Below are 25,593 nucleotides of genomic sequence, written 5' to 3' on the forward strand. Positions count from 1 at the left end.
GTGCCCATGCTCCTGGTGGGCACAAGGCTCAGTGGGGCCGAGTACCTCGGTATGCCCCATGAGGGGGGTGCATCACTCCCCGCGTTGCAGCCTTCAATCCATCACCTCATGGGGGTCACCCCACCTTCACCCCGTTCTGCATGGGGAAACCCTGACCCATCCCCACCCACGCCACCAACACCCCCGTGCCTCTGTTGCCCTCTCCCACCCCACTGCAGCCCCACTGCCCGGGGATGGGGGGACGGGGGGGGGGGGGGGGAATGCATGAGCGGCCCCGTTTCCTCCGACCCCCCCTCCCCACCTCCCCCGGTGCTGCCGCCTCCTCGGCTCTCGCAGGAGGGAGCTCAAACCGCAGAGCTCGGTTGTGGTTTTGGTCTCCCTCTCACCACCTCCCCACACCCCCCAGGGGTGACAGAGCCTTCACTGGGGCACCCTCCCGGGGCTGAACTGGGGGCTCCTGGGGGGGGGGCTGATGCTAGGAGCATCCCCCTCTATGCCACAGGCACCGCAAACCCCAACACGGTTGTGGGGACCGGGATGGTGGCAATGACCATGCCTCGGGGTCTGGTGTGGGGGTCCCAGGGGGTGGGAGGACCCACGTCGGGGTGCAGGGCTCTCGGGGGATGGGGGGGGGGGGGGGGGGGTGTCACGCATCCGGCTGCACCCATCGGGTCCCCGGTGTGACCTGGGATGAGGCAGACCCCCCTCAGCCACAGCAGGGCTGGGATGCGGGGACCCTCCTGCAATGGCCAGGGATGGGGTTCGTCTCCTCTGGCCTGTTCAAGGGCAGCGGGAGCATCCCTGTGGGGTTTGTGCCCGGAAACACCAGGGATGGCTCAGGGCATTGCCCCCCAGAGCCCCCCTCCCATGGGGGCCACGCTGCAGCTCCGTGTCCCTGTCCCCATCCCCTCATGCGGGTCGCACCTCAGCGTTTCCTCCACAGCAGCTTCCTTTGTTTTATTTGACTTCTCCCACCAAAAAAAACCCTTATTTTGAGGTGGGTGAAAAGTTGCTTTTTTTCCTGAACACTTTCAGTTTTGGGGCTTGTTTTCTTTTCTCGGCATTTCTATCATTTAGGGGGAAAATGAACCAGTTCTCGCTTGCTCCTGCAGCACCGGAGAGGGGATGGGGATCAGGGATGCTGCTTCCCTAGTGCCGGGTGTTCGGGGTCAGCTCCAAGCAGGGAGGACAGCGTCCTGGTGTCCCTGACTGCCTGCGTTATGAAGGCGATTCTCTGATGTCCAGTGAGGGTTGTGCTCATGTCTTGCCCTGGGTGCTTCTTGCTCCTCCTGTCTTTGCCCCCCGAAGGGCATCACCTGCCCCCAGAAGCTGATTCCCCCCCCCCCATCCTCCCCAAACCAGGCTGGGAACATCCCTGCGGCTCCAGGCAGGATCCAGAGGACCCCATGGGGGCAGCAGCAGCTCAGCCCCGTGTCCCCTCCGTCGGGGTTTATAGGAAACGGCTCTGCGAGGAAGCGCCCGGCGCTCCTGCCCGGGGTGAGCGTTTCTTTCCAGCCGTGGGTGCCAAAAGGCCCCCTCTCTGCCGCGGATCCGGTGTGAGTCAAAGCCGGAGCCCTGGGGTTTAACCACAAGCCCCAGAGCTGCCGTGTCATGGGGCAGCATCGCCAGAGGCGTTTATAAGAAACGGAGGGGCTGCCCGGGAGGGGGAAGGGACCCTGGGTGGCACCGGGGCTTTGTCCCCACCCTGGGGTGAAGCCCTTTGGTGACTGCAGCGGTGGCCACAGGGCCAAGCTCTTGGCTGCTGCGAAGCACCCGGGGCTGCTGCGCTTCAGCTTCTCAGCTCGGCCCCTTCCCAGGGGTGCCCCATGCCCGCATCGCCCCGAGGTGCCCACATCACCCCAGGGTGCTCGCATCACCCTGAGTACCTGCATCCAGGGATGTGCCTGGATGAAGCCTTCATCCAGTATCACTCTTGGGTGCCTGCATCCACGCTGGGTACCCAGTGCCAGCATCACCCTGGTTGCCTGCATCACCCCTGGTTGCCTGCATAACCCTGGGGTGCCTGCATCACCCTGAGGTGCCCTCATCCTCGGGAGGTTCTGGTCCCTGCACTGCCCTGGGATGCCCACATCACCCCTGAGTGCCTGTATCCAGTCTGGGTACCCAGTGCCAGCATCACTCTTTGTACCCACATCACTGCATCCACCTGAAGCGCTGGTCCCTGCATCACCCTGTGGCACCCCATGGCCCAGGGCTGTCACTCTGCTGTCAGCCCCAACTCTGGCTGTGCACCGCTGGTCCCTGCCCCACAGGGGTGCTGGCCACTGCCCGACCTCTCTCAGATGCTCTTCCTGGAGGTTTTCACACGTGCCTCACCCTCCCCAGCGCCGGCTCCCCACAGCCGTGCAGGGGAGTTGGTGGCACCCGTGGTCCGCACGGACCTCCTGCCTTCTACCCCCGGGGATGTGCCCTTCCCACCCAGGCAGGATGCGGCAAGTCCCCTCCCGGCCAAGCCACCGCAGTGTCCTTCCTCATCCGTGTGATGGGATCAGCTCTTTAGCATCCCTCCGTGTTCCCAGCCAGCAAAGGGAGGGGAGGAAGGCGGGGGGGAACCACACATAACAACACGCGCGGCCCCGGCTGCCATGTGCCCAGCGCCATCACAGATGCTGCAGAGAGACAAGTGCCACCGGCCCCCCCGGGGACACGCCAGCGCCGCGCGTGGGACCCGCCGTCTCGCTGCGGGGAGGTGACGGAGCCAACGCGCCCTGACATGGGTCTCGCGTCCCCGTTCCCCCCCGTCCCTCCCCGCCGCGGTCAGAGCCTCGCCAGTGCTGCCGGGGGGGGACTTCTCGGCTGTCACAACCCATCTGCATCGGGGGCAGCGTGTGCCGGCGCCGTAAGTGGGGTTAAACTTGGGGTCACCCCGATCGAGCATCCAAGGGGCTTGTGAAACACAGACCCCAAATCCCCCTGTGCCTGTGCCTGTGCCCTGGCCAACCCCCTGTCCCCAGTTGCCACCGGGGTGGTGATGCTCTGCGACGGGGATGCACCCAAAGCGGGGATGGAAATGGTCCCCCTGGTTGCTGTGTGGCTCTTGGGGACAGCACAGTGGTGGCCAACCATGGTGGTGGCCCCGTTGGCAGACGCGTCCCCTGGGGACCTGCTGCTGGGGACATTGTGGGGCTGTGACAGCCACGACCCGCTGGTGGCCCCATTGAAATCCAGCACCCAGCGGGCACCCGGGGGCCATGGACACCCTGAACTCCCTGTGACCCACCGGGACAGCGCGAGGCCACCGCGGGCACCGGGGCCACCACCAGCCCCATAGGGAAACCTTGGGGTCCCCTAAACCCCTCTACAAGACCCCGGGGGTGTCTGCGGGGACCAATGTGGCCATCAGGCTGATGCTGAGCTGGGCTTCGGACAGGCGGGATGTGGGGCTGGGCTCCCGGCACTGATGGAGCATCCCATCCCCTCCCACCTCCATCCCACCCCACTTTCGGCTCCCTCCGCGCCGGCTGGACCCACAGGCGGCTCCTTTTACCCGGCGGCTGAAACGCACCCGGCTCCGGCTCCTTCCCCATGACCTATTTTTAACATCCGATTGGAATCTTTTCCCTCTCTTCCCGGGTGCCACCGCGGTGTCAGCCCCGCGTCACATCCATTAACGCGTGCGGGCCGTCATTTGTCACTTTGCATCTCCCAAAGGGCCCTCACCCCTGGGCACACGTCGGGACCGGGGTCCCCATCGCGGGATGGGCTCGGGGGATGCTCCTCAGCACCCGTGGTTCGGGGTGTCCGGTGGAGGCGCAGCACCCGGTGCTGCCGCCCACTTGAGTGCGGTGCCGGGGCTGGGTAGGAGGGTCCCCGGTGGGGGCCGGGACACCTGAGTATGGCCCCCCCCCCCCCCCCCCCCCCGGGCTCCAGCAGCCGGTGCCGACACCTCCACTTCCGTCGGCAGGGCCCCCACGGGTATTTTTAGCTCCCGGCTCTGCCGTTTGGCACGCGGTGAGTGCCCGGCCCCAGCGCTGTGCCCCGGGCAGGATCGGACCGTCCGGAGCTGCGTTGGACCCTGCGGGACCCAATGGCGCAGGATGGGACAGGATGAGACCCTATGGGGGACGATCAGCCCCTACATAGGATGGGACACTGAAGAGTTGGATGGGACTCAACGAGGCAGGATGTGGACCTTGCAGCACCGGGTGGGTGCCTATAGAGCAGGATTGGACCTGGAAAGCAGGGCTAAACTCAGTGGGGCAGGATGAGTCCTCGTGGGGGAAGATAGGACCCAGCGGGGGAGGACTGGACCCTATAGGGAACAATCAGCCTTTACGTATCAGGATGGGACCATTCACACTAGAATGTGTCCGTGAGCAGTAGGATGGGGCTCAACAAAGCAGGGTAAGACCAAACCTGGCAGGACAGGATCCTGCAGCACAGGATTGGAACCTGTAGAGCAGGGTTGGACCCTAGGAAAACAGGGCTAAATTCTGTGGGGCAGGATGAGACCCTGTGGGGGAAGATGGGACCCTGCAGGGCAGGATTGGACCCTATGGGTTAAGGTCCTACGTGACAGAACCTTCCAGACCTGACTGTGATTCTGTAGGATAGAATAGAACCTAAAGAGGGAGGATTGGACCCTGTGGGGCAGGATCAGGCATCACCATCTCTTGGGCTGGGTGCGACCATCCCCAGCCTCATCCCAGAAGGGTCCGGCCCCCCCATGACCCCAAGTCACCCGCACCAGGGCGGGTGATCCCGCACACGCCTGTGCCCGCCGGGATCACGCGTTGTCAGAAGCTGTAGCCCGTATCTCACCCATTGTCCCTGTGTTCCCCCCCCTCCGCCCCGCACATCACTCCCCGGCCTTCGCCTCCCGCTGATGAAGAGGAAGGGCCGGGGGGCCCCGAGCCCCGTGTGCCCCCGTCACGCTAAGCCGGCCAGACAGGGGCTGCAGCCCCCCGGCTGTCCCCAGGGAGCCCCGGCTCTGCACCGGGGATCTGCCTCCCGCTGAAGCAAATCGCGTCCTACAGCAGCGGGGGGCGACACGGACCCCCCCCCCCCCCGGCCCGGGGGGTGATGGAGAGGGGGGGGTGCTTCACACGGCCTCATGGGCCCCCCCCCTGTGCTGCACGGGCACATGGTGGGTATCTGTGTGCAATGAGCATCCTTTGCCTGCCTGTGCACACGCGTGTTCCCTTGCACACCCACGTTCCCGTGCACGCTCATGCACGCATCCTCACATGCCTGTGCACACCCCCCCCCCCCCCTTACACAGCCTTGCACACACACCCGGCCTTTTGCACGCTCACACCAACCCCATCGATGCTCCCTGGAGCTTCTGCCCCATGGACGGTGGCACTGTGGACACGGTGTCACTCGCACACGGTGTCACCCGCACACGGTGACACCCGCACAGGGACGCTGCGGGCTGGGCACACCCCACATCCCACACGGGCTCCCACGCTGGGGTGCGAAAGAGGAGGAGGAGGAGGGACCGGAGCCGCGCTGCGGTTCAGTGTCCCCAAGAGCCGGGGCTTTGAGCGGGACCCCAACAGGGATGGGGTGTTGGGGGCTCTCTGGGGTGAACCCCCCTTATGTTACACCCCCCCCCCATGTCCCCCCTTCCATCACGGCGCTGGGGACACGGGGCTGTCGCACGGGGCGCGGCACCAGTCGGGTTTTGGATGGCAGCGGCTGGAACGATGTTAATGACTTTTCTTCCTGTTGCTCTCCTTTTACACCGAGGGCAGCTCCGTAACCAGAGCCGCTTCCTTCCCTGAGATTAAGGAGCCGTCTGCTCAGTGTGTCCCCCCCTCCCTGCTTGCTGGCATCCCCCCCTCCCCGGAGCTGCCACCGCCGTGTCACCCCTGGCTGGCCCTGGCAGCGCTGCTGAAGGAGCAGCACCCATGGGTGCAGGGTGAGGAACCTCCCGGCGCTGGTCAGGATCCATCCCACCAGGGTGGTGGTTTGAGGCTGCTCAGGGGAAGCCCCACGGTGGGACGAACTCCGTGCCCCCCCCCCCGGCCTCCTTCCCACGGGACACCCTCTTCCATGGGGTTTCCCCCAAGTGGCTGGGGTGGAGCGTGGTGCTTTGGGGCAGGAAGGAGGAGGGTGCCAGTGTTGGGGCGCAGGGTGGGGAAGGGTGGCATTGGGCGGATGGAGTCTGAGCCCACACCCCCCAACCCAGCCACTCATTCCCCACCCGTGACTCAGTTTCCCCAGGACACCGATGGCAGCAAGGGGGGGAGTTCTGAAGCATTGCTCTGGGATACAGCAAGGACCGGGGAATGTGGCTCCATCTCTCCCCTGGGCTGCAAAGCCCCAGGGGCTGGATGCACCAAGGATGCTGGCTGCAGTGAAGCCCCAGGACAGGCTGGGTGTCCCTTGGCTGGGTGGGTGTCCCCATCCTGCCCCATCCGCCCTGCAGTTCGCATTCAGGCCTCCATGAACTTCTCAGCAACACATTGCCTTCGAGCAGCAGCGAGATGCAAATTCCTCTGGGGTGGGGGGAGTATTTTTGGTTTTCCCTGAGACCAAATTTAGGCCCCGTGGGTGCCCAGTGCCTTCGTGCTCGTTTTAATAATGAAAACAGGAACGGGGCCGTTTAGTAAGAAAATAACCCCGAAGTTTCCCCTTGGTGCCCAGCAGTCAAATTCCTGATGGGAATGCAAATATCCCACCCTACAGCACCACCGGCACTGCCTGGGATCCGTCTGTGATGGAGAGTGGTGTGGGGACAGGAGGGCTTGGGGACGTTGGGGCTTGGGGACATCAGGGCTTGCCCGTTGATGAGGGCTGGCTCCTGCCCAGTGCCTCTGGCAGGGATTTGGTCCTGGGGCTGATGTCCATGAGTGAAGAGATGCAGGATGGAGACGTGTTGCAGGGATGGGTGACCTGGAGCAAGGCGGTGCTCAGGGTAATGCCCCCACAAAGGCTCTGACCTCCATCCCAATCGGTGCTGGAGACCCCAGGGATGGGGATATTCAACCCTGCAGTTACAGGAGGAGAAACTGAGGCAGGAGGTGATGCTGGGGCTCAGCTCTGGAGATGCAGTGGGGAGGGATGTGTCCGGTGGGGCGCATCCTGCAGCGTTGGACCCTTCCTCCCTCTTCCAGGAGGGACAGGGCTATGGGGGGGGGACACACGCTGCTGCCCTCGGCCACCATCCCCAACGCTGTTTAACCTGCAAAGTGCAGTGTAGCATCAGCTATCTAAAGAGAGGAAACTGAGGCACGGGGCTTGATGTAGCCCCGAGGAGGTCCTGGAGCGCTGCGGATGGGGATGCATGGGTGGAATTAGTGCTGCAGGGAGGTTTGGACCCCAAATCCCAGCGCTTCCTCACCGCGGAGAGCTGAGCTCAGGCTGCTTGGTCCCTTACGCCAAGGGACACCGCGCTGGAGAGGAGCGAGGCTGAGGATGCCCCGGAGCATCCCGGTCACCGTCGGGGCCATGGGAGCTGTTCAAGGTGACGGTCAGGACACGGCTCCCAGCTCTCCTTCCCCTCCTGGCCCCGAGCGAGCCCTCCCTGTGCAGGGACACTTGTGACAAGCAGAGCTCCGGGAGTGCTGCTGTGGCTCCCGGGGAGGGCAGCGTCCCCGGTGTCACTTTACGGGGGGACACACACACACACACATACACACACACTCAAGGACAAGACATCCTGGGGACAGATCCATGCCAGACCCCGGTGTCACAGCGACGGGGACCAGGGGGACGTGGGGTGACGGGGGCAGGTCCCCAGCCATGGGCACAGCGGGATGCTCGGGAGCCCGGCGCTGATCCCGCAGCGGGGGGGGGGGGGGGGAGTTTGTGCCTGTGAATTCATCCTCGCCGGCGATGGTATAACGGGAATGAATTAGCACGTCGTGATGTTGGGGAGCACATGTGCTGCAGCACTTGCTTCCCCCCCATTAATGAGTCACTCCCCCCCCCCCCCTCCATAACCCCCCCTCTGGCCTTTATTTTATCCTCCTAGAAAAAAAAAAATTGCTGGAAATTTCCATGTTTTCCTGCTTTTTCTCACTTGGAGGGGGGCGAATTCCTGACTGATGGATGGGGAGGGGGTGCCCAGGGATGGGGGGGGCAGCTTGCATGCTCTGACCTGGATGCAGGAGCACAGTGGCTGTGCCGGGGAGGGGGGCACACCCGTGTGCATGTGCATGTGTGTGCACATACGAAGCAAGGTGTGAGTATGGGGTCTGCAAACCCACCCCCGCCCCACTGCTACATGCCCCAGCACCAGCACTCTGCCCCCACCACATCCCAGGGGATTAGAGGGCAGGAGGAGCTGGCAGGGAGCCGGAAAGGATGGGGAGGGGGGGCAGCAGGAGGGGGTTTTGCATAGAGATTGAAGCCGAGGACCCCTCTGAACAATGCCCCCGGTGAAAAGCCGGATGGAATGGCTGCTAAGCTGTGTCTGATGGCCAATACACACCCCCTGGAGACCACCGAGGCCGCCAGGGGACTCACTGTGGGGACATGGGGGTCCTCCCCATCCACCCCCTCCACGTCCCGTGCATCCTTAACCCCCCATTTCCTCCTGCCCCACAGCTGGACCGACCCCTCCATGGGGGAAACAAAGCTGTCCACATCCCTGTCCCCATCCACATCCCTGTCCCTATCCATTTCCCTGTCTCCAAACATTTCCCTGCCCCATCCACCCCTGTCCCCATCCCTATCCCATCCCCATCCTTGTCCTATTCCTGTCCCCCCATCACATCCATGTCCCCATCCGCTCCCGCTGTCCCCTGGCAGCCCCATCACCTGCAACCCTGAGGCCACAGAGCCCAAAAGACCTAGATGCGTGTTTGCCAGAGCCCCCCCCACCTTTCTCCCCACAACCCCTCAAGACCCCAGCTCTAGTGGGGTCCCACCAGCACCCAGACACCAAGCCTGGACCCCAGGACCGGGACCTCCAGCCCGTCCCTTGTCCTTCCATGCGGTGCGGGAGCGACAGGCGCGGGGATGCTCCAGCCGTGCCCCACCGCTGGGCATGGAAAGTATTGATGGGCTGGGGACCTGCCAAGGGATCCGGCCCCGAGCGCCTCCGTGGGGTCTTCCCCGGGCACAGCGGGGTCAAGGGCAGGTCCCGGGGAGGCCCGGCCTCGGGGTGGGCACCGGAGGGGGCCCCAGGGCTTGTCCCAGCTCCCCACGGAGCTCCGAGCAACCCCGACCCCAGGGAAAGAGGCCAAGGATGTCCCCAGCTCACCCCCAGTGGATGCGTGAGCCACGGGGGGACCCCAAACATCCGCACACGGTGGCAGAGGTGGCTGGGGGGGGTCCCCAAGACTGCAGGAAAGGGGGGAGCACCCGCACAGACCCCACGCAGCACCCCAGGGTGAGTGAGGTCATTAAAGGCTCAATTAAGGGTGCTGGGAGGGGGCACACGACAGGGTATGGGGGGGCCCCCAGTGTCACCCCAGGGACCCCTGCTCTGTCCCCCTGCTCCCCTCATGCTCGGTCCCTGTGTCCCCTTCCGTGTCCCCATCTCTTGCAGGTGTCCCATGGCCCCATGTCCTCATCCCCTCCCACCCTCCCCTCTCCTGTACCCCCATGTCCCCCCATGTCCGTCCCCCCCCCGTGTCCCCCGGTGTCCCCCATCCCCTCCCCTCGTGGCCCGCCCCCCGGCCCGCCCCGTGCCCCGCTCCCCGCCCCAGTGAGGGCCGCCTCTATGGGGGGGGCGGAGCTCCCGGCGCGGAGCCGCTTCTTTGGATAAGAGGCGCGGGGCCACGGGGATGGGCAGGTGAACGCGTGAGAGCAGCGGCAGCAGCGGGACGGGGCCGGATCCTCCCCACGCCACTTTTGGGCTCTTTCCGGGTGTTTTTGAGGCTTTTCTTGGGGGGGTGTTTGGGTTTTTTGTCTTCCCCCCCCCCGCACTTGGCTTTCCCCGGGTCCCCACGGTTCGTTTCCCCCCCCTGCCCCTCCGGGGCCACCGGGCATGGAGGGGGCGGCTGAAACGCGCCCGACTCCGGGTCCCGGGGCCGCCGGCGGGGCCCTCATGAGAGGCTGAGAGGAGCCGGGGGCCCTCCCCCGGCCCGTCCATGGGCGCGCTGGAGCAGGGCACCGGAGCCCCCCGCCCCGCCGCTCCCATGCTCAGCTTCGCCAAGGAGGCGCCGGCCCCCCGGGACGCCCCCGCCGCCGCCGCCTCGTACTACGGAGATGGGGGGGGACCCCCTCCGGAACCGGGAACCCCCCCGCTCCCTTACGGTGCTCCCGGTGGCTTCGGCGGCCGGTTCCTGGGGCCGTGCCCGCCTTACCGAGCACCGCCGCCTCCCGCCGCCGGCCCGGGGGAGGGTTACGGGGGCGCGGAGCTGTACGCGGGAGCCGACGGAGGTTTCGGGGCCGGGGCCCCCTCTTTGTGCCCCCGCTCCGGGCCGCTCTGTGCCCTGCCCGGGTACCGGGCGGCAGGGAAGGTGCAAGTGATGCTCAACAACTACCAGCTCTGGGCCAAGTTCCACAAGCATCAGACCGAGATGATCATCACCAAGCAGGGCAGGTGAGCCGGGACACCGTGGGGGGGGGGGGATCGGGATAGGGACCGGCAGCGGTACCCGGACCCTCATGGGCACTGGGGAGGAGAGGTTGGGGTTCTGGTATGGAAGGGATGCTCCGGGGATGCTGTGGTGGGCAGTGGGGTGGCCGGCACGGTGAGGGGCTGGAGGTGTGGGTGATGGTTGTGTGGGTTCCCCATCTGCCCGTGCAAAGGATGTGGGGGGAAGTGCAAGAGGGATCCCACCCCTGTGGGTTTGGGATGATGTCTTTCTGCATGGTCAAAGGAAAATGGGGGAGCAAAGCGAACCAGACCTCCCTGAGACCTCATTTATAGGGGAGTTGGAAGGAGAAAAGGGTCTGGGGGTGTCCCCTCCTGTGTCAGAGTGGGAGAAGGGGGATCCAGGCAGGGTTTGTGCACCAAGGAAGCTCATGGCAATGGTATTGGCACCCTGGAGGCAGGGTTTATCTGGCCTCGACCCAGAGCTCAGCACCGCTCCAAGTAGTGAGAGCACAGGAGGGTGCTGGTAGCCCCGGACGCAGCAGAGTGTGGGGCTGACACCCCCCCTCCCCCTTTGCTCGCTGGGGATGGGGGACGGGCATAGGCCGGGTGCCTCCGTGTGCCTGCGGAAGCGTTTCGGCAGCATCCTGGGTGCCGGAGCAGCCGCTGGTGCGACCGCGGGCAGGGACCTGCTGTTCCCTCTGTGCTGCTGGGCTGTCCACAGGGGTCCTGAGCCTGGGGCAGGGTGGGGGGGAGCTAAAGTCCACCGCAGCCCTGCCAACATCCCTGTTTGCAGGGTCTGGAGGGCATCCTTCAGCCCCACACCGGGGTGATGGGAAGCAGGCCCTGTGCTGCAGTGTGTGATGTCTCGGGGGGGATGATGCTGGGGCCAGGAGGGCAGCATGAGCGTGGTGGCTTTGGGGTTCCCAAAACCCCATGGTGAGGATTTCCACACACCCCCCCCCCAGCTCCTCCTGCTTCAGTGACCACCCCCACCTTCCACCACCATTCCTTGCCCAGGGGTTCTCTTTCTGCCCCTTCCCTCCCTTGGCCGAGACAGACGGTGTCACTTCGATGCTGAGCCCAACCTGTTTAATGTGTTGGAAGTCTAAACACGTTAGGGCCGCTTGGTTTGCCACAGCCATTCCCAGGCCTCTTCCCCCCCGCCGGGCTCAGGGGCCGCTCAGCACTAGCATGGATGGGGTGACGTGTCCCCACCATCGGCCAAGTGGGTGTCTGAGGCTTTGGGACCCCCCCTCCCGCCCCGCAAAGGGTTGTTTCTCCTACAAGAACCCACTGAAATTCACCCCTTTGCTTTTCTCTTCTCTTTCCCCATCCCCTGGGGCAGTGCCCATCCCCGCTGCATCGGGGCGGCTCAGGCGGCTGGTGCTGAGGCTCTGGAAAGCAGGGTCCATCCCGAGATCCCATCTTCTCTGCCCCCCCCCCCCCCCAAATCCCATCTGGGGCTCTGCTGCCAGCTCCCAACCCAAAACCAGGCGATTTTGGGGCTCTTTTCCCCGCTGATTCCCCACAATGGCTCTGCAGAGAGGTCGGGGTCTGGGGGGGGGGTCAGAGCAAACCCAGCCCGGGGGAGCCGTCAAACTCGGAGCCACAAAACATCCGTTTCCCCCGACCCTGAGCTGCTTTTGCACAGCGGTGGCTGCGGGGCCGGGCTGCAGCGCTGCTCGCACAGGAAAAACCCCAGCGTGGGGCTGGAGGGAGATGTGAGCCCCAGAGCTGGCACCCCCCCGGGCTGGGGGGCTCTGGGGCAGGGCAGGAGCGGGCTACGCTGGTCCCTCGATGGTCTCTGGGGTTTCTGGTGTCTCAGCTCCAAGTGGAGAGGAGCTGAGGCCGGGTGGGAGATGGTGCCATTGGGGTGAACCTGCTCTGGTGCTGGGATTTACCTCTGCTCTGGCTCTAACGTGCTGTCCTGTGCATGCCACACCATCCCATCCCATCCCACACCATCCCGTGCCCACTCATCCCCAGCAGAACTGGTTTCCTGCCAGTTTCACACGCGGGTCCCCATCCCTCCTCCGTCCCCATCCCTCCTCCGTCCCCATCCCTCCTCCGTCCCCATCCCTCCTCCGTCCCCATCCCTCCTCCGTCCCCATCCCTCCTCCGTCCCCATTCCTCCTCCATCCCCTCTACTCTTGGGGCTCAGCCAGGGCTGGATTTCTGTGGAAACCCCCAAGCACTCCCCATTGCCCCCGCTGCAAGGACCTGGGGAATTCCTGCTGTGGGTTTCTGCTGCAGAGCAGGCGCTGCCTTTGCCTTTTGGGGTGGCACAGGGGCTGGCTTTGACTTTGAGGGGGACTCAGGGATGCCATTAGGGGCTGGCTTTGCGGCTGGGGGGGGGAAATTGGTGCTGCCTTTGGGGGTGGCTTTATCTTTGGGGACACAAGGGATGGCATCGCTTTTGGGGAGGCTGCTGGCAATGGCGTTGCACTTGGAAGACATATAGGGATTGGCGTTGCCTTTGCAGGAACACAGGGGACAGCTTTGGGGACAAAAGGGTTGCGTTTGGCAAACACAAAGGTTGGTGTGGTTGCAGGGGTGGGTGTGCATTGGGGGGGCCTCGGAGCTGCTTTGCCCAAGTTGGGAGATGCTGGTCCAGCATGTAACTGTGCCATGTACCTATCTGTGCCGCGCAGCAACGCCATGCAACCCTGCTGCTGTGCAATGCAGCCACGTAGCACCATGAAGCCATGGCATAACCCCAATGCCATGCAGCCACGCAGCACCATGAAGCCATGGCATAACCCCAATGCCATGCAGCCACGCAATGCAGCCATGTAGCACCATGAAGCCATGGCATAACCCCAATGCCATGCAGCCACGCAATGCAGTCCCGTAGTGCCATGAAGCCATAGCATAACCCCAATGCCATGCAGCCACGCAATGCAGTCTCAGAGCGCCATGCCATGCAACCATGCTGCTATGCAATGCAGCTACATGGCACTGTGCTGCTGTGCCATGCATTGCTGTGTCATCCTGCCATGCAACTGGAGGGCACCATGCAGCCATGCCATGCATCCACACAGCACCGTGCCACTGTGCCATGCATTGCTGTGCACCGTGCCATGCAGCAGTGTGCTGAGGGCACGTGGAAGGCATTGGGGATGCAGGCAGGGGGGAAAACGGGCCGGAAAATGGGGTTTAGGTGGCTGACCCCAAATTTCCTTCCATCTGGGCTCATTCTGGACTCCCTGTTCCTGCTCCCTGCCTCCCATCACCCCAAGGTCCCATGTCCCAGCATCCCCTTGACACCTGGATGCGCCACTGCGCCCACATCTCCCGTGTCCCCTGCGTACACCCCAAACCCTCTGAATGGAGGGGTTCATGCAGGGACAAACCTCGGGGCAGCCGGAGAGCCGGGACCCCCTTCCAGAGCTCCATCACTGGAGGGAAACCATCGCTTCCCACCCACTTTTGGGGTGCATCGATCACCCCAACCGCGGCACCTCCCAGCCCCAGCGGAGCCAAGTCCCGCTCCGGCGGCGGCAGCAGCTCCAGCGCTGAGGGGTTATAAATAACCCCGAGGTTTCGGGTCTTACCCCCACCCTGCCGTGCCCCGGCCGAGCCCTGCGGTTTGCACCGCGGCACCGCTTGAGCTCTAAGCCCGTCTCTGCTCCGCCGGCAACGCGAGGAGCCGGGAGCCGGCGGTGCCGAGCGAGGTGCACAAAAACCCCCTAAAACCCCAGAAAAAAAAAGGCTGGTTTCTTCCTCCCAGCTCCTCGCAGCAGCTCGGGGCCGCTGCAGCACCCGGCGGGGCTGCTCAGCCCAGAGCCTGCATCACCGCGGCTCCGTGGGGCTTTGGTGGTGAGGGCTCAGGTGGTGGTGAAGCATCGGCCCCAGGAGAGCTCGGAGCCCCTCGCTGCCTCCCTTTGATGTGGCTGCAGCTCTCATCGGCGGCAGGAACCACGGAGGCGATGCTCGGCACAGCGGCGGTGGGGTGGGCGCTGCCACGGCTCGGATGGAGCCTGTGGTACCCGGGATGCTCGGGGCCGCCGTGCATCCCGGCCCCGCGGAGCACGTGTGAGGCTCCTCGTTACAAGAACCGCTTTCTTTTTCCCCTTCCTCTCTTTTCTCTCTCTTTCCTCCTCTCCATCGCAAGGGCAAGTCTGAGTCAGCAGCGCCCGGGTTGGGCTGCGGGCTCAGCTCTTCGTACGCTGCTTCCCTGGTGCCATGGCACTGCCCAAGCCATGCTTCCTGCCGGGGCCATGCCTGATGTATCCCCCTGCTCCCAGCCCCTCGCTTTGCTCCTTAACCCCAAGCTGCTGTGAAGGGGCTCCGTGGTGTTGCCATTGGTGCCGTGGGGGTTCTGAGGGGCTGTTCGGGGGGGTTACTGTGATGCTGGGGCAATACCGGGGTGTATCAGTGGTTTCTGTGGCCCTGGGAGGATGCTGGAGGGGAGCTGTTGTGGTTCCGGTGCTGTTGGGGTGGAGATGGGGGTGCTGCTGCCCTTTGGTGCATGGTGCCATCCCTGTCGTGAGCTCACAGGTCTCTGCCTTGGGCCAGTGGGATATGCTGGGGTATGCCAGGACACCCGAAATAACCCCCGCACTCGCTGCCCCCCATCCTCACCCACCGGGTACTGGCTGCTGGAAGCGGCAAAGCACAAGGGAAGGAGGAAGAGGAGGAGAGAGGGATGGGGCCAGGGTTCCCCTCACTCCTTTTCCACCAAGGAGGGGGGTTCAGCCTGAATTCCCCCATCCATCACCCCATGTATATCATACCTGGGGGGAAGGCTGAGGACTCCCATGTCCCCCATGTTGGTCTGGACCAGACTGCAAACCTGGGCTGGCAACTGGGACTACTGAGGCCGGTGATGGAAAAGGAGGGATTGAACTTGGAGGAAGGGGGGCCAGACTCCCCAGCCTAAGGCTGGGATTTTGGGGTGTGGGGCACAGCGGGGTGCATCCCCATGGGGCACCGGGGGGTGGCAGCTGCAGCCCCAGGGCCGCAGGGTCCCCCCTGTCCATCCCATCCTGTCCCCTTCCTGCCCTTGGCGCAGGCTGGCGCCCAGCCCGAAATAGCAGCGGTGTTGGTTTCCGATCCGGAAGGTGCTTGGGGAGGGGGAGGAAGATGCCGGGGCGGGGGGGGGGGGGGAATCATCCCCGAGAGCATCCCCCCAGCTGCCAGGGTCAGTCAGCTCCTCACGGGCACCGGGACGGGGGGGGGCAATGACCGGGCATTGCGCTGCCTCAGTTTCCCTATCCCCACCATGGCAGAGCTTGAGCCGGGGGGGGGTTAAACACTGTCTGTCCCTTTCCCCCCCCCCAGGCGCATGTTCCCGTTCCTCAGCTTCACCCTCTCGGGGCTCAACCCCGTAGCCCACTACAGCGTCTGCGTGGACGTGGTGCTGATGGACCAGCATCACTGGCGCTACCAGGGCGGCAAGTGGGTGCAGTGTGGCAAAGCCGAAGGCAATATGCCAGGTACGGGCTCCCAGTCCTCATCCTCACCCTCCTCATGGTGCCGAGAGCGGGGTAACCCCATCCCTGCCGCCTCTTTATCCCCCAGGGAACCGCCTCTACCTGCACCCCGACTCTCCCAACACGGGCGCGCACTGGATGCGACAGGAGGTCTCCTTTGGGAAGCTGAAGCTCACCAACAACAAGGGCGCATCCAACAACGTCGGGCAGGTGAGGCTCCCCACCATAAACCACCCTATAGCCCCCCTATAGCCCCCCCTGACCGCCCGCTGCCCCCCCTCAGATGATCGTGCTGCAGTCGCTGCACAAGTACCAGCCGCGGCTGCATGTGACGGAGGTGCAGGAGGGTGAGGATGAGGGGTTCCCCTCCCCACACACGCACACCTTCGCCTTCCCAGAGACGCAGTTCATTGCCGTCACGGCCTATCAGAACGCTGATGTGAGTATGAGACCCCCCCTCCTCCGGTCCCTGGTATGGGGGTACCCCCACAAACATCCCCCCCCTCTGCTTCCAGCACAGGGACCCCAACATCCTCCCTCCAGCCTCCTCCCAGGGCCGCAGCAACCACTGATACACCCCGATATCACCCCAACATCACAGTAACCACCTCGGAACCGCTTCCCCCCCCCAGCACCATCGAAGGTCCCCAGCATTAGGGAAACCCCAACGGCATCCTCCAAACACCCCTGTCTATAGCATCTCTGCACACCCCCCATCTCCTCAGCATCCCAGTGCCTCTCCCCGAAGCCCAGCACCCCCTCAGCATCCCAACACCCTTCAGTGCCCCCCCAGCACCCCAACAGCAGCCCAGCATCACCCCCGTTCTCCCGGATGCAGCTGAACCTCATGGGTGATGGAGCAGGGGTCCAGGGATGGGCAGGGGGCACTCTGGCGGGGTGCAGGGTGCATCCCGGGGTGCGGAGGGGGGGGATCAGACTGGCAGCAGCACCCCCATGTCCATACCCCCCCCCCCCAGATCACGCAGCTGAAGATCGACCACAACCCCTTCGCCAAAGGATTCCGGGATAACTTTGACTCGTGAGTGTGTGTCCCCCCACTTCCTACCGGTACCCCCCCTCCCCCAACTCTGTTGGTAAGAGGGCACCCCCCGACTCCCACCCTGTGCCCCCCCCCCCCCCCAGGATGTACACGGCCTCGGAGGGCGACCGCCTCACCCCATCCCCGTTGGAGGGTCCCGGCTGCCGGCAGCTCCTGCCCGCCCCTCGCTTCCAGCCCTTCCTGCCCGAGCAGTTCCCGTTGCCCCCGGGGCGCCTCTTCAGTGCGGAGCGGGGGGCTCCGCTGCCGCTGCCCCCCAAAGACCCCCCGCGCTGGTACTTCACCCCCCAGCAACCCCCCCCCGCCACGGGCACCCTGGAGTACGGCGGCTACGAAGCGGGGTACGGGGGGGGCAAGCTGGTGCCCTATGGGGTGAAGCCCTTCACCCTGCCGCCCGCCCCACATCAACCCCTGCCCTATTACCCCGAGGGGCCGGCGGGGTTCGGGGTGGCGGGGGCCTGGAGCCCTGGGCAATACGGCCCCAAGGGCAGCCCCGGGGCTCTGGGCTGGTACCGGGAGCCCCGGGAGGAGAAGGGGAAGGAAGCAGAGGGCTGGCCCCCCGAGCCCCCCGCCCCAGCGGACTCCGTGGACTTGGGGCTGTACGAGTGCAAGCGGCGGCGGGTGTCCCCGTACCCCTCCAGCGCCGAAAGCTCCCCCCCACCCCGCAATGGGGACCTCTATGACAAGGACCCGGGTGCCGACGGTGGCTACTATGGCTTCTACGGCAACTGAGCCACACTTGGGGGGCTCAAAACCCATCCCCACGGGCACCCCAAAGCCTCAGGACCCAAGGGGTGCAATGTGTGCGTGTGTTGTTCCCCCCCCCAGTTCAACATCATATCCTGGGAAGACTTGAGCATGTTGGGGGGCAGGATGAAGCCAGACAATCAATCAGCCCCCAGTGCCACCCCGGTGGGGCCATGGGGGCAAGCAAGGAGGGAACAGGGAGGAAGGGGGGGTTTTTTGTCGTTGGTTGGTTTTAAGGTGTCGGGGGGGGGGGGTGTGTTAATGCTGAAGTATTTATTGAGCCCCCCGCGTGCCCGGTGTGGGGCTGGGGGCAGCAGCATATCTCGCAATAAAGGGGACGCTGTGGGGCACAGCTCTTTGCTATCCTTTGCATGTACATGGGGGGGGGGGGAACTGAGGCATGGGGAGGAGGGTGAAGGGACCCCTGTGTCATCCCCCCCCCCATCCTGGCCTGGGAGGGGAGACCTGGATGGGGGAGAAGAAAGCCCTCCACACACCCCATCTCTTTACAGCCTTTATTGGAGCAACCCCTGGGGGGCCAGAGGGGTCTGCCCGCCCGCGGGCACCCCACAACCCCCTGCTGCCCGCTCCCCCAGGGCGGTGGGGGGGCACCGCCAGCCCCTGCCCCATTGAGTCCCAGCCAGCCCTGAGGCTCTGCCCCAGGGTTGGGGGGCTGGCTCCACACCCCCAGTGCTGGGGGAACCAGCCCCACTGCTGTGATGAGCCTGGGGAGGGGCTCAGCACCCTATTGCGGGGGTCACTACCAGAGCACCGCGCTGTCCAGGTGGGCAAAGCCGGGATCCAGGCGCAGCTTCCAATAGGTGTTGTTGGTGACCCACGACTCCTTGCCATTAGCATCCATCAGCCGCCTAGGGATGGAGTGGGGGGGACCGTGCCATCAGGACTCCCAAGGGGTGTCCCCATTCCATGAGAACCCCACATTCCGCTAAGCCATGGGGCGCCCCACGCCTTGCCCCACAAGCTGGACCTGAAGAAGCGAGCCTGGTGCGTGATGTTGTTCTCCTCCATCACCCGGCGCCGGTCCCGCTGCAGCTGCTCGATTTGGCGCTTCTGCGTCTCGGCCGCCGGGACGTTGCCTTCCTCCAGGTACCTGAGGAGGATGAGGCCGCGGCTGCGATGCCCTGGGCAGCCTCAGCACCCCCGAACCGCGGTGTTGGGGCGCTTGGCTCACCGCTGGTCGGGCCGCAGGCGGGTGTCAGTGGAGGGCAGGACGCGGCGCAGCTCCGGCGTCAGCTCGTTCAGCTCCAGGGCGAACTGCGTGAAGCCGTAGTTCTTCTCATGGTCACGGGGCATGGGGTCTGGAGGGATGGGGGGGGCACAGTGCTGAGACACCCCCCCCTTCCCCATGCACTTGTATGTATGTGTGTGTGTGTGACCCCACCGGTCCTTACTGGCCCTCCAGACGCAGTGCCCCGGTGCCGGCCCGCGGTGCAGCCCCTCGTGCCACTTCCCGGCCAGGCGCTCCACCACGGCCCCGCTGCGGCTCAGCACCAAGCCCTGCACCTCGTTGGCCCCTGCGCCCCAGTACCGAGCCTGCGGGAGGGGCAAGGTGGGGGGGGGGAAAGGGGGGAGCTATGGGAAAGAGTATGGATATGGGAAGGGATGGGGGCGTGGGAAACGGGTGGGGCCGTGGGAAAGGGGCGGGGCCATGAGAAATAGGGAGGAGTCATTGGGAAGGGATGGGGCCGTTGGGAAGGGGGGATCCACGAGTGATGGAGTGGAGTCATTGGGAAGGATGGGGCCATAGGGAAGGGGGAATCTATGAGTGATGGAGTGGAGCCATTGGGAAGGGATGGGGCCATTGGGAAGGGGGAATCCATGAGTGATGGAGTGGAGCCATTGGGAAGGATGGGGCCATAGGGAAGGGGGGATCCACGAGTGATGGAGTGGAGCCATTGGGAAGGATGGGGCCATAGGGAATGGGGGATCCATGAGTGATGGAGTGGAGTCATTGGGAAGGTATGGGGCCATTGGGAAGGGGGAATCCATGAGTGATGGAGTCATTGGGAAGGATGGGGCCGTTGGGAAGGGGGAATCCACGAGTGATGGAGTGGACTCATTGGGAAGGATGGGGCCATTGGGAAGGGGGAATCCATGAGTGATGGAGTGGAGCTATTGGGAATGGGTCACCTAAACGAGGGGGCACTGGGAAAGGGGCAGTGCTACCGGGTAATAGGCAGGGGTATTGGAAAAGGATGTGGCCATGGGAAAAGGAAAGGGGGGAATAGGGTAGGACATGATAAGGCGTGTCATGACATGTCGCAGCATGTCGTGGCGTGTCGGCCGCACCTTGCCGAAGGTGATCTTGCAGTGGTAGGCAGCATCCCGTGTGTTGCGGATCAGCACCTCGCCGTAGTGCTCGATCCAGCGCGGGCCGCTCAGCACGTTGTGGATGCACGTGGTCACCTTGTTCCATTGGAAGTGGTCCCCGGTCCTGCGGGAGCACGAGGGCGGGATGGGGATGGTGACGGTGATGGTGGCGGTGACAGTGGGGAGGCACCTCCTGGTGCTGGGCTCTCACCGTGGCAGCTGCACATTGACGGTGCCCACAGGGACGATCTCCAGGGACTTGCCCCAGAACTTATTCTTCCACCTCATGTCTATGGGATGGAGGAACGGGAGGGGGTGAGACCCCCTCATGTCCCCCTCGCATGTCCCCAGCACCCTCCTCAGCACCCACCTTGCCAGAAGATGAAGTTGTCAGACTCAGCGTGGCAGGCGGAGATGGGAGGGTGGTGGCAGACCTGGATGGAGGCGGGGGTAATGGGCCATGCCGCGGCCCCATCCGGCCCCCCTGTGCCCCCACTGTGCCTGGCCCTACCTGCTCGCTGATGAAGCGGAAGCCGCGGTCAGGCCTCACGCACTCATAGGTCTCTCCCAGCACCGGGTTGAAGGGTTTGCTGCCCGCCCGGTAGTAGGTGGAGGCATAGGCAGACACGGCAAAGGCAGCCACATAGACCTGTCCCCACAGTGTCACCACCAGAGCCATGGCAATGGCAGGGCGCCCCCAGAAACCCCGTGTCCCCCGAGCCCCCCAAGTGTTCCCCTGCTCCTACAATGTCCCAGGAGCTCCACATGTCCCCCAAGCCTCCTAAATCACCAAACTCCCCAAGTCCCCCCCACGCTCCATCCGTGCTTCCAGAGCCCCTGACCTTCCCAAACTCCCCATGTCCCCAAAGTCCCTCATGTCCCCCAAGCGCCCTCCCGACCCCCAAATTCCCGTGTGTTCCCCAAGCCCCCTGCATCCCCCGAGCTCCCCCTGCATCCCCCGAGCTCCCCCTGCATCCCCCGAGCTCCCCCTGCATCCCCTGAGCTCCCCCTGCATCCCCCGAGCTCCCCCTGCATCCCCCGAGCTCCCCCTGCATCCCCCGAGCTCCCCCTGCATCCAATCCCCCAGTGCCCCCCAAGCCCCCGACCTTCCTGAGCCTCCCATGTCCCCCACATCCCCCGTGTCCTCCTGGCCCCCTGAAGTCCCCCGTATCCCCTTACCCCCCCCCCCCGCCCCACATCCCCCGTTGCCGGTGCCCGCACCAAGCGCTGCCGCGGGTCGCGGGCGCGGCTGGCGCGGTCCAGGAGCGCGCTGTACTCGAGCTCCTCGCAGAGGCGCTGGAGCGTGTTGAGGGGCTCGTTGAGCTGCACGGGCAGGGCCACCCGGGACAGGTCCTTCCCCACGCTGCTCCGCAGCAGCCCCCACAGGCTCACGTCCCCCGACGGGGCGGGCGGCGCGGGCAGGCGGCTCCTCCGCCGCGGGTCCGGACCGGGCAGCTCCACCGGCGGCGGCTCCGCGGGCATCCCCGGGCCCTCCGCGCCTGCGGGACCGGGCGCTGTGGGATGGAGCCGAACACATCCACTCCTTTCCCGTCTTCTCATCGGTGACCCCCTCCCGGTACCTGTCGGGGGCTCGGCCGCGTCCTCGCAGGCGCTGGTGGTGGCCTCGCTGATGCACGATTCATCGTCCGAGGGCTGAGGACACGCAGGGACCGCCGGCGGCTTGGAGAGGGGGCCGGGGTCTGGGGATTACCCCATAGGAGGGGTTGGACCCTCCCCCGAGAGGATGGGGTGGGAATCGGGTGTCTGGGATGGGCTCGGGAGGGCAGATGGGGGATGCAGGAGTGGGGCTGGTGAGTGTTAGAGACTGGGGGGTCCCTGAGAGCCTAGAAGGACTGTGCTAAAGGGGGGAGGACATGGAATACGGAGGGCAGCTAATGGGGAGGGGACACGGAGAGAGAACAAAGAGATGAACCCACAGAAGCAGCGGCAGAGGGGGGTCTGCAGAGCCCCCCCCCCTCACTGAAGCCCCTTCCCCACCTCGTTCTCAGAGGAGCTGGCAGAGAGGAAAACCTCGCAGGCATCGAAGAACTCGGTGTGGGAATCGGCCAGCGACACGATGCTGCGGTTGGAGAGCTGCTGCTCCCGGCCCTTGGCTGGCAGCGGGTCCGGCTGTGAGGACAGCCACCACCTCAGCCCCCGTGACCCCCAACCCCGACCCCCAACCCTATCCCGGCCCCCCCGACCTCATCGGGGTGCAGCGATGCGAAGGAGTCCATGGTGGTGTCAGAGGAGACGGAGAGGGAGTGGAAGCGGCGCAGGGCAGCCTGGAGAGGTGACGGGGGGGGGGATGCTGAGCCAAACCCCCCCATACGTGTCCCCTCCAACCAGTGTGGGGCCGATGGGGAGGGGGGATCACCCCCCAACGGTGTGATCCTGAGACCCTGCCAACTCGCTGCACCCAACAGCACCAACCCCAAAGTACTGGCGGGGTGGGGGGGGGCACATCTAAAACTCCCATCCGGCCCCTGCAATCCTCACCCCGGCATTGCCGGCGCTGCCGGGGCGCGGTGCTGAGCGCCGCCGGTCCAGCGCCCGCCGCAGCTCCTCCAGACGCGTCCTCTCCACCGTCAGCGCCGTCACCACGCTGCTGAGCGAGCCGTGCACTGCCGGGCACAGGGGCTGCGTCACGGCACCCACCGGCGGGGCTCAGCACCCCTCCCAGCACCACCTTCCCCACCTTTCTGCGCCAGCACCCAGAAGCTCCTCTGTAGCTGCGCGTACTCCGGGGGGAGGCTGAAGGGAAGCTGGCTCTGGGATGGCTCCAGGTAGCGCGAGAGGTTGGGGACGGAGCCGTGCAGGCGACCCACCTTGGTTGGGGGACGGGACGGGACGGGACATGGGGGTCAGTGAGGCCCTGGGGGGGCGGGCTGCATCCCCGCAGCAGTGGGTCAGAGCTGGGTGGGATGCTCAGCAGGATGCTCAGCCGCTCACCCTGCCGATGGTGTCGTCTTTGGCAAAGCTCTGGGTGCACCAGATCCTGGTGCTCCTCCTGCCTTTCTTCGGCCTCTCCGTGGCGGCTGAAGGCTGGGAGGAAGAGGAAGAGGCTGGAGATGGGCCCTTGCCATCAAGGGTGATGCTCAGCATCATGGCCACGTCCCACTCACCTGGGTGCCGGAGATGAGGGGTGCTGAGGGGATGCGGTGCAGGGCCTCCAGGCTCTGCAGCATTCCCGTCAGCTCCTGCAGCTTCGCCTGGCATTCCACCAGCTCTGCAATGGGCACAGAGTAAGCCCCGTCAGGCAGAGGGGATGGGGCATCACCCCCTGCCCCACACATCCCCTCCTGCCCCACTGACCGGCCGAGCAGCGCTCCAGCCCCTCGCTGTCCTTCAGCCAGGCGTTCACCTTGTCCCGGGAGCTGGCCAGGGTGGAGAGGGCAGGAGCACTGCCCGAGGGCAGGATCCGGGTCCACTGGCCCTGGAGGCACAGCCAGGGCTGCCATCAGGAGCCCCACACCCGGACCCTGCCCCACATCATGCCCCTGAGGTGTCACCCACCTGCATGTTGGGCCCTGCGGGATCCCCCCTCTCACCCTGGTGATGGGAGCAGAGGCTGCTCACCCAGCTGGAGAAGAGCTCTGGGGACTTGATCTGTGGGACAGGGGTAAATTGATGGGGGGGGTCACACACAACCCAACACCCCCCCCAGCCCCATTGCAGCCCCAGCAGCACCTTGAGGTGGTAGATGTTCTCCTCTGTGTCCAGGTCAACCCGCTGTGCCTTCTTGTTGACGGACATGACGGACAGACGGACATCGATGGCACCGTGCAGTTTGCCCTTGAGGACCTGGGGGAGCCCGGGGATGCCTGTCAGGGGGAAGAGCCCCCCTTCCTCATGGGGTCTGTGGGGTGCCAGTCCTGCCCTGAGCCCATGGGGAAAGGTGCACGGGTGCAACCCGGCCCCGTACTCACATCCTGGCGCGTGGTGGCATATTTCAGGATGCCGTTTTCCAGCACAAAGTACCTCTGGGGATAGAGAGGGGCAGTTGTTTGGGGGGGGAAGGAGAGACTGATCCCTGCAGCCCCTTATCCAGGGGTTCAAATCTCCACCCAGCACCAGTCAGATGCTGGCTCCTTGCTGCCAGCTCTGCCCGTTACCTTGTGCCAGCCCTTCAGGGGCCATTTCCTCTTCTTGAGCAGATAGCCCTCGTGTCGCTGCGGCTCCGTGCCCGGGCTGCCCCGCACACGAGGCTCCTCCAGCACCTCCCAGCTCTCAGAGCCCTGCAGGAATGAATGGGGGTCAGTGTGGGGCTCCTTTGGCTGATGGGGCCTTGTCCCCAAGCACTTGGTACCCTTGGGGATGGGGCATCCCTGTATAACACCCTTCCTAAAGTGGGGTGAAGCCCCCCCATGGAGACCCCACGGTGCCGGCACTGGATCCCACTGAGCGCCCAACCTGCTGAACGCTGCTTTGCTTGGAAGACACGGTGCTGTTGGAGCGGGACAGGGCCTTCCTCGGCGAGGAGGCGTCCTTCTCGTGGCTGCCCATGGTCGGGGAGCAGATGGGGATGCAGGGACCGGGTCGAGCCCCTGCTCTGGTCAGTGCTGCGGGTCTGAGCTCGGCTGTCACAGCGGTGGGAGCCGCTGCGAGGAGAGGACCTCACGTCAGGAGCCCACCCTGCCCCATCCCCTCACGGCAGTGAGGGCTGGGGGGGGATGCTCTGCCCCCCTGTAAGTGGGAGCCTCACCCAGGACCTTCTGTGTGAGACGGAGCCTTGGACCTACCCAAGGCCTTATCTCGCCTGCAGCGCCCAGCCCTCGCCTGCCTGCTGGGTCCAGAGTCCACTCCTGCTCCATCACCCCACACACCCGGTGCCACGGGGCAGCCCCACAGCCAGGACCCGGGGTACAGAGCCCTGGACCAGCACCGCTCCATCCCGTCGGCCCCCCCAGCCCCCGACGTCTCCCATAGGATGCTTCCCTTTGACCTTCTCAATTACAGGAGGGGGAAACTGAGGCACGGCCCCCCCCTCCTTCCCCGTGTCTCACCCGGGGATGGCAGCGAAGCCCCGGTACCGCCCGCAACGACACCTCCGGCCCCGCGCAGCGCTGCCCGGTGGGGAGGAGGCCGGGGGGTCCCCCAGCCCTACGCAGCTTGGCAGCGAGCGGGCCCCCCCCTCCCGGCAACGGGGGGGTCTCCAGCGAAGCCTCCGCTTGCTCCGCGCAGGACGCGACCCCGGTAACGCAGCGGAAAGCCCGGCCCGGTGCTTCCCCCCCTCCGCCCATCCCCGTGTCCTCCCGCCTGCCCCTCGCCGGTGGCACCGGGCGGCAGAGCCCGGGTCCTGCTGCCGGAGCTCCCCCCGCCCCGCCCCACCTCCATCCCCGGGGTCGGGTCCCCCGATGCTCACCCGGGCGGCCGGGGCCGGTCGCATCCTGCCCGGCGGCTGCAGGAACCGGAACACGGAAGGAGGCGGAGGCGCTGGGCCGGAGCCGCTCGGCTCTGCCCCCTGCTCCGTGGAGGACCGGAGCCGGCAGCGAGCCGGGACCCCCCCATAACCCCGCACCGAGCCGGATCCACCCCCGTCCCTCGCCCCTTGCCATACAGGG

General features: G+C 65.4%; 2 protein-coding genes across 6 annotated transcripts; one reads left to right on the top strand and one right to left on the bottom strand.

Annotated features, from left to right (window-relative positions):
* The first annotated feature begins 9,655 nt into the window (after nt 1–9,655).
* Nucleotides 9,656–17,751, top strand: TBX21 (T-box transcription factor 21). The gene is made up of 6 exons (XM_057414628.1): nt 9,656–10,462; nt 15,743–15,897; nt 15,983–16,104; nt 16,178–16,333; nt 16,872–16,933; nt 17,038–17,751. Exons 1-6 carry the CDS (start codon nt 10,008–10,010, stop codon nt 17,681–17,683), a joined length of 1,596 nt encoding a protein of 531 aa, XP_057270611.1. The 5' UTR covers nt 9,656–10,007; the 3' UTR covers nt 17,684–17,751.
* Nucleotides 17,752–18,199: 448 nt separating this feature from the next.
* Nucleotides 18,200–25,444, bottom strand: OSBPL7 (oxysterol binding protein like 7). 5 transcript variants are annotated; one of them, XM_057414624.1, is made up of 22 exons: nt 25,395–25,440; nt 24,443–24,630; nt 24,145–24,267; nt 23,959–24,012; nt 23,720–23,833; nt 23,546–23,638; nt 23,345–23,465; nt 23,155–23,258; nt 22,982–23,074; nt 22,728–22,857; nt 22,529–22,653; nt 22,028–22,159; nt 21,610–21,682; nt 21,251–21,528; nt 20,541–20,678; nt 20,400–20,463; nt 20,241–20,319; nt 20,009–20,153; nt 19,111–19,252; nt 18,891–19,017; nt 18,687–18,809; nt 18,200–18,567 (listed from the first exon to the last, which is right to left on the bottom strand). In XM_057414624.1, the coding sequence occupies exons 2-22, from the start codon at nt 24,533–24,535 to the stop codon at nt 18,459–18,461; spliced, it is 2,460 nt and encodes an 819-aa protein (XP_057270607.1). In that variant the 5' UTR covers nt 24,536–24,630; nt 25,395–25,440; the 3' UTR covers nt 18,200–18,458. The 5 variants fall into 5 exon arrangements, with proteins under 5 accessions (XP_057270607.1, XP_057270605.1, XP_057270609.1 ...); XM_057414622.1 differs by adding an exon at nt 22,234–22,314 and having other exon boundaries at nt 21,251–21,682; XM_057414626.1 differs by lacking the exon at nt 24,443–24,630 and adding an exon at nt 22,234–22,314 and having other exon boundaries at nt 21,251–21,682; nt 23,720–23,853; nt 25,395–25,444.
* Between the last annotated feature and the right edge of the window lie 149 nt (nt 25,445–25,593).

This window comes from Pezoporus wallicus, unplaced genomic scaffold (genome assembly GCF_028554395.1).
Source record: "Pezoporus wallicus isolate ANWC-B61680 ecotype Strahan unplaced genomic scaffold, APGP_CSIRO_Pwel_v1 contig_12589, whole genome shotgun sequence".
In the NCBI taxonomy this organism is placed as follows: Eukaryota; Metazoa; Chordata; class Aves; order Psittaciformes; family Psittacidae; genus Pezoporus; species Pezoporus wallicus.

Excerpts from the sequence above, each read along its gene's own strand:
- TBX21 (XM_057414628.1), top strand. The coding sequence starts at position 10,008 with ATGGGCGCGCTGGAGCAGGGCACCGGAGCCCCCCGCCCCGCCGCTCCC. Across the intron at positions 15,898-15,982 it reads AGCCGAAGGCAATATGCCAG|GGAACCGCCTCTACCTGCAC; the intron begins GTACGGGCTCCC and ends TTTATCCCCCAG. Across the intron at positions 16,334-16,871 it reads CGGCCTATCAGAACGCTGAT|ATCACGCAGCTGAAGATCGA; the intron begins GTGAGTATGAGA and ends CCCCCCCCCCAG.
- OSBPL7 (XM_057414622.1), bottom strand. The coding sequence starts at position 24,535 with ATGGGCAGCCACGAGAAGGACGCCTCCTCGCCGAGGAAGGCCCTGTCC. Across the intron at positions 23,075-23,154 it reads CCCTCATCTCCGGCACCCAG|CCTTCAGCCGCCACGGAGAG; the intron begins GTGAGTGGGACG and ends TCTTCCTCCCAG. Across the intron at positions 22,315-22,528 it reads GCAGCGCCGGCAATGCCGGG|GCTGCCCTGCGCCGCTTCCA; the intron begins GTGAGGATTGCA and ends TCACCTCTCCAG.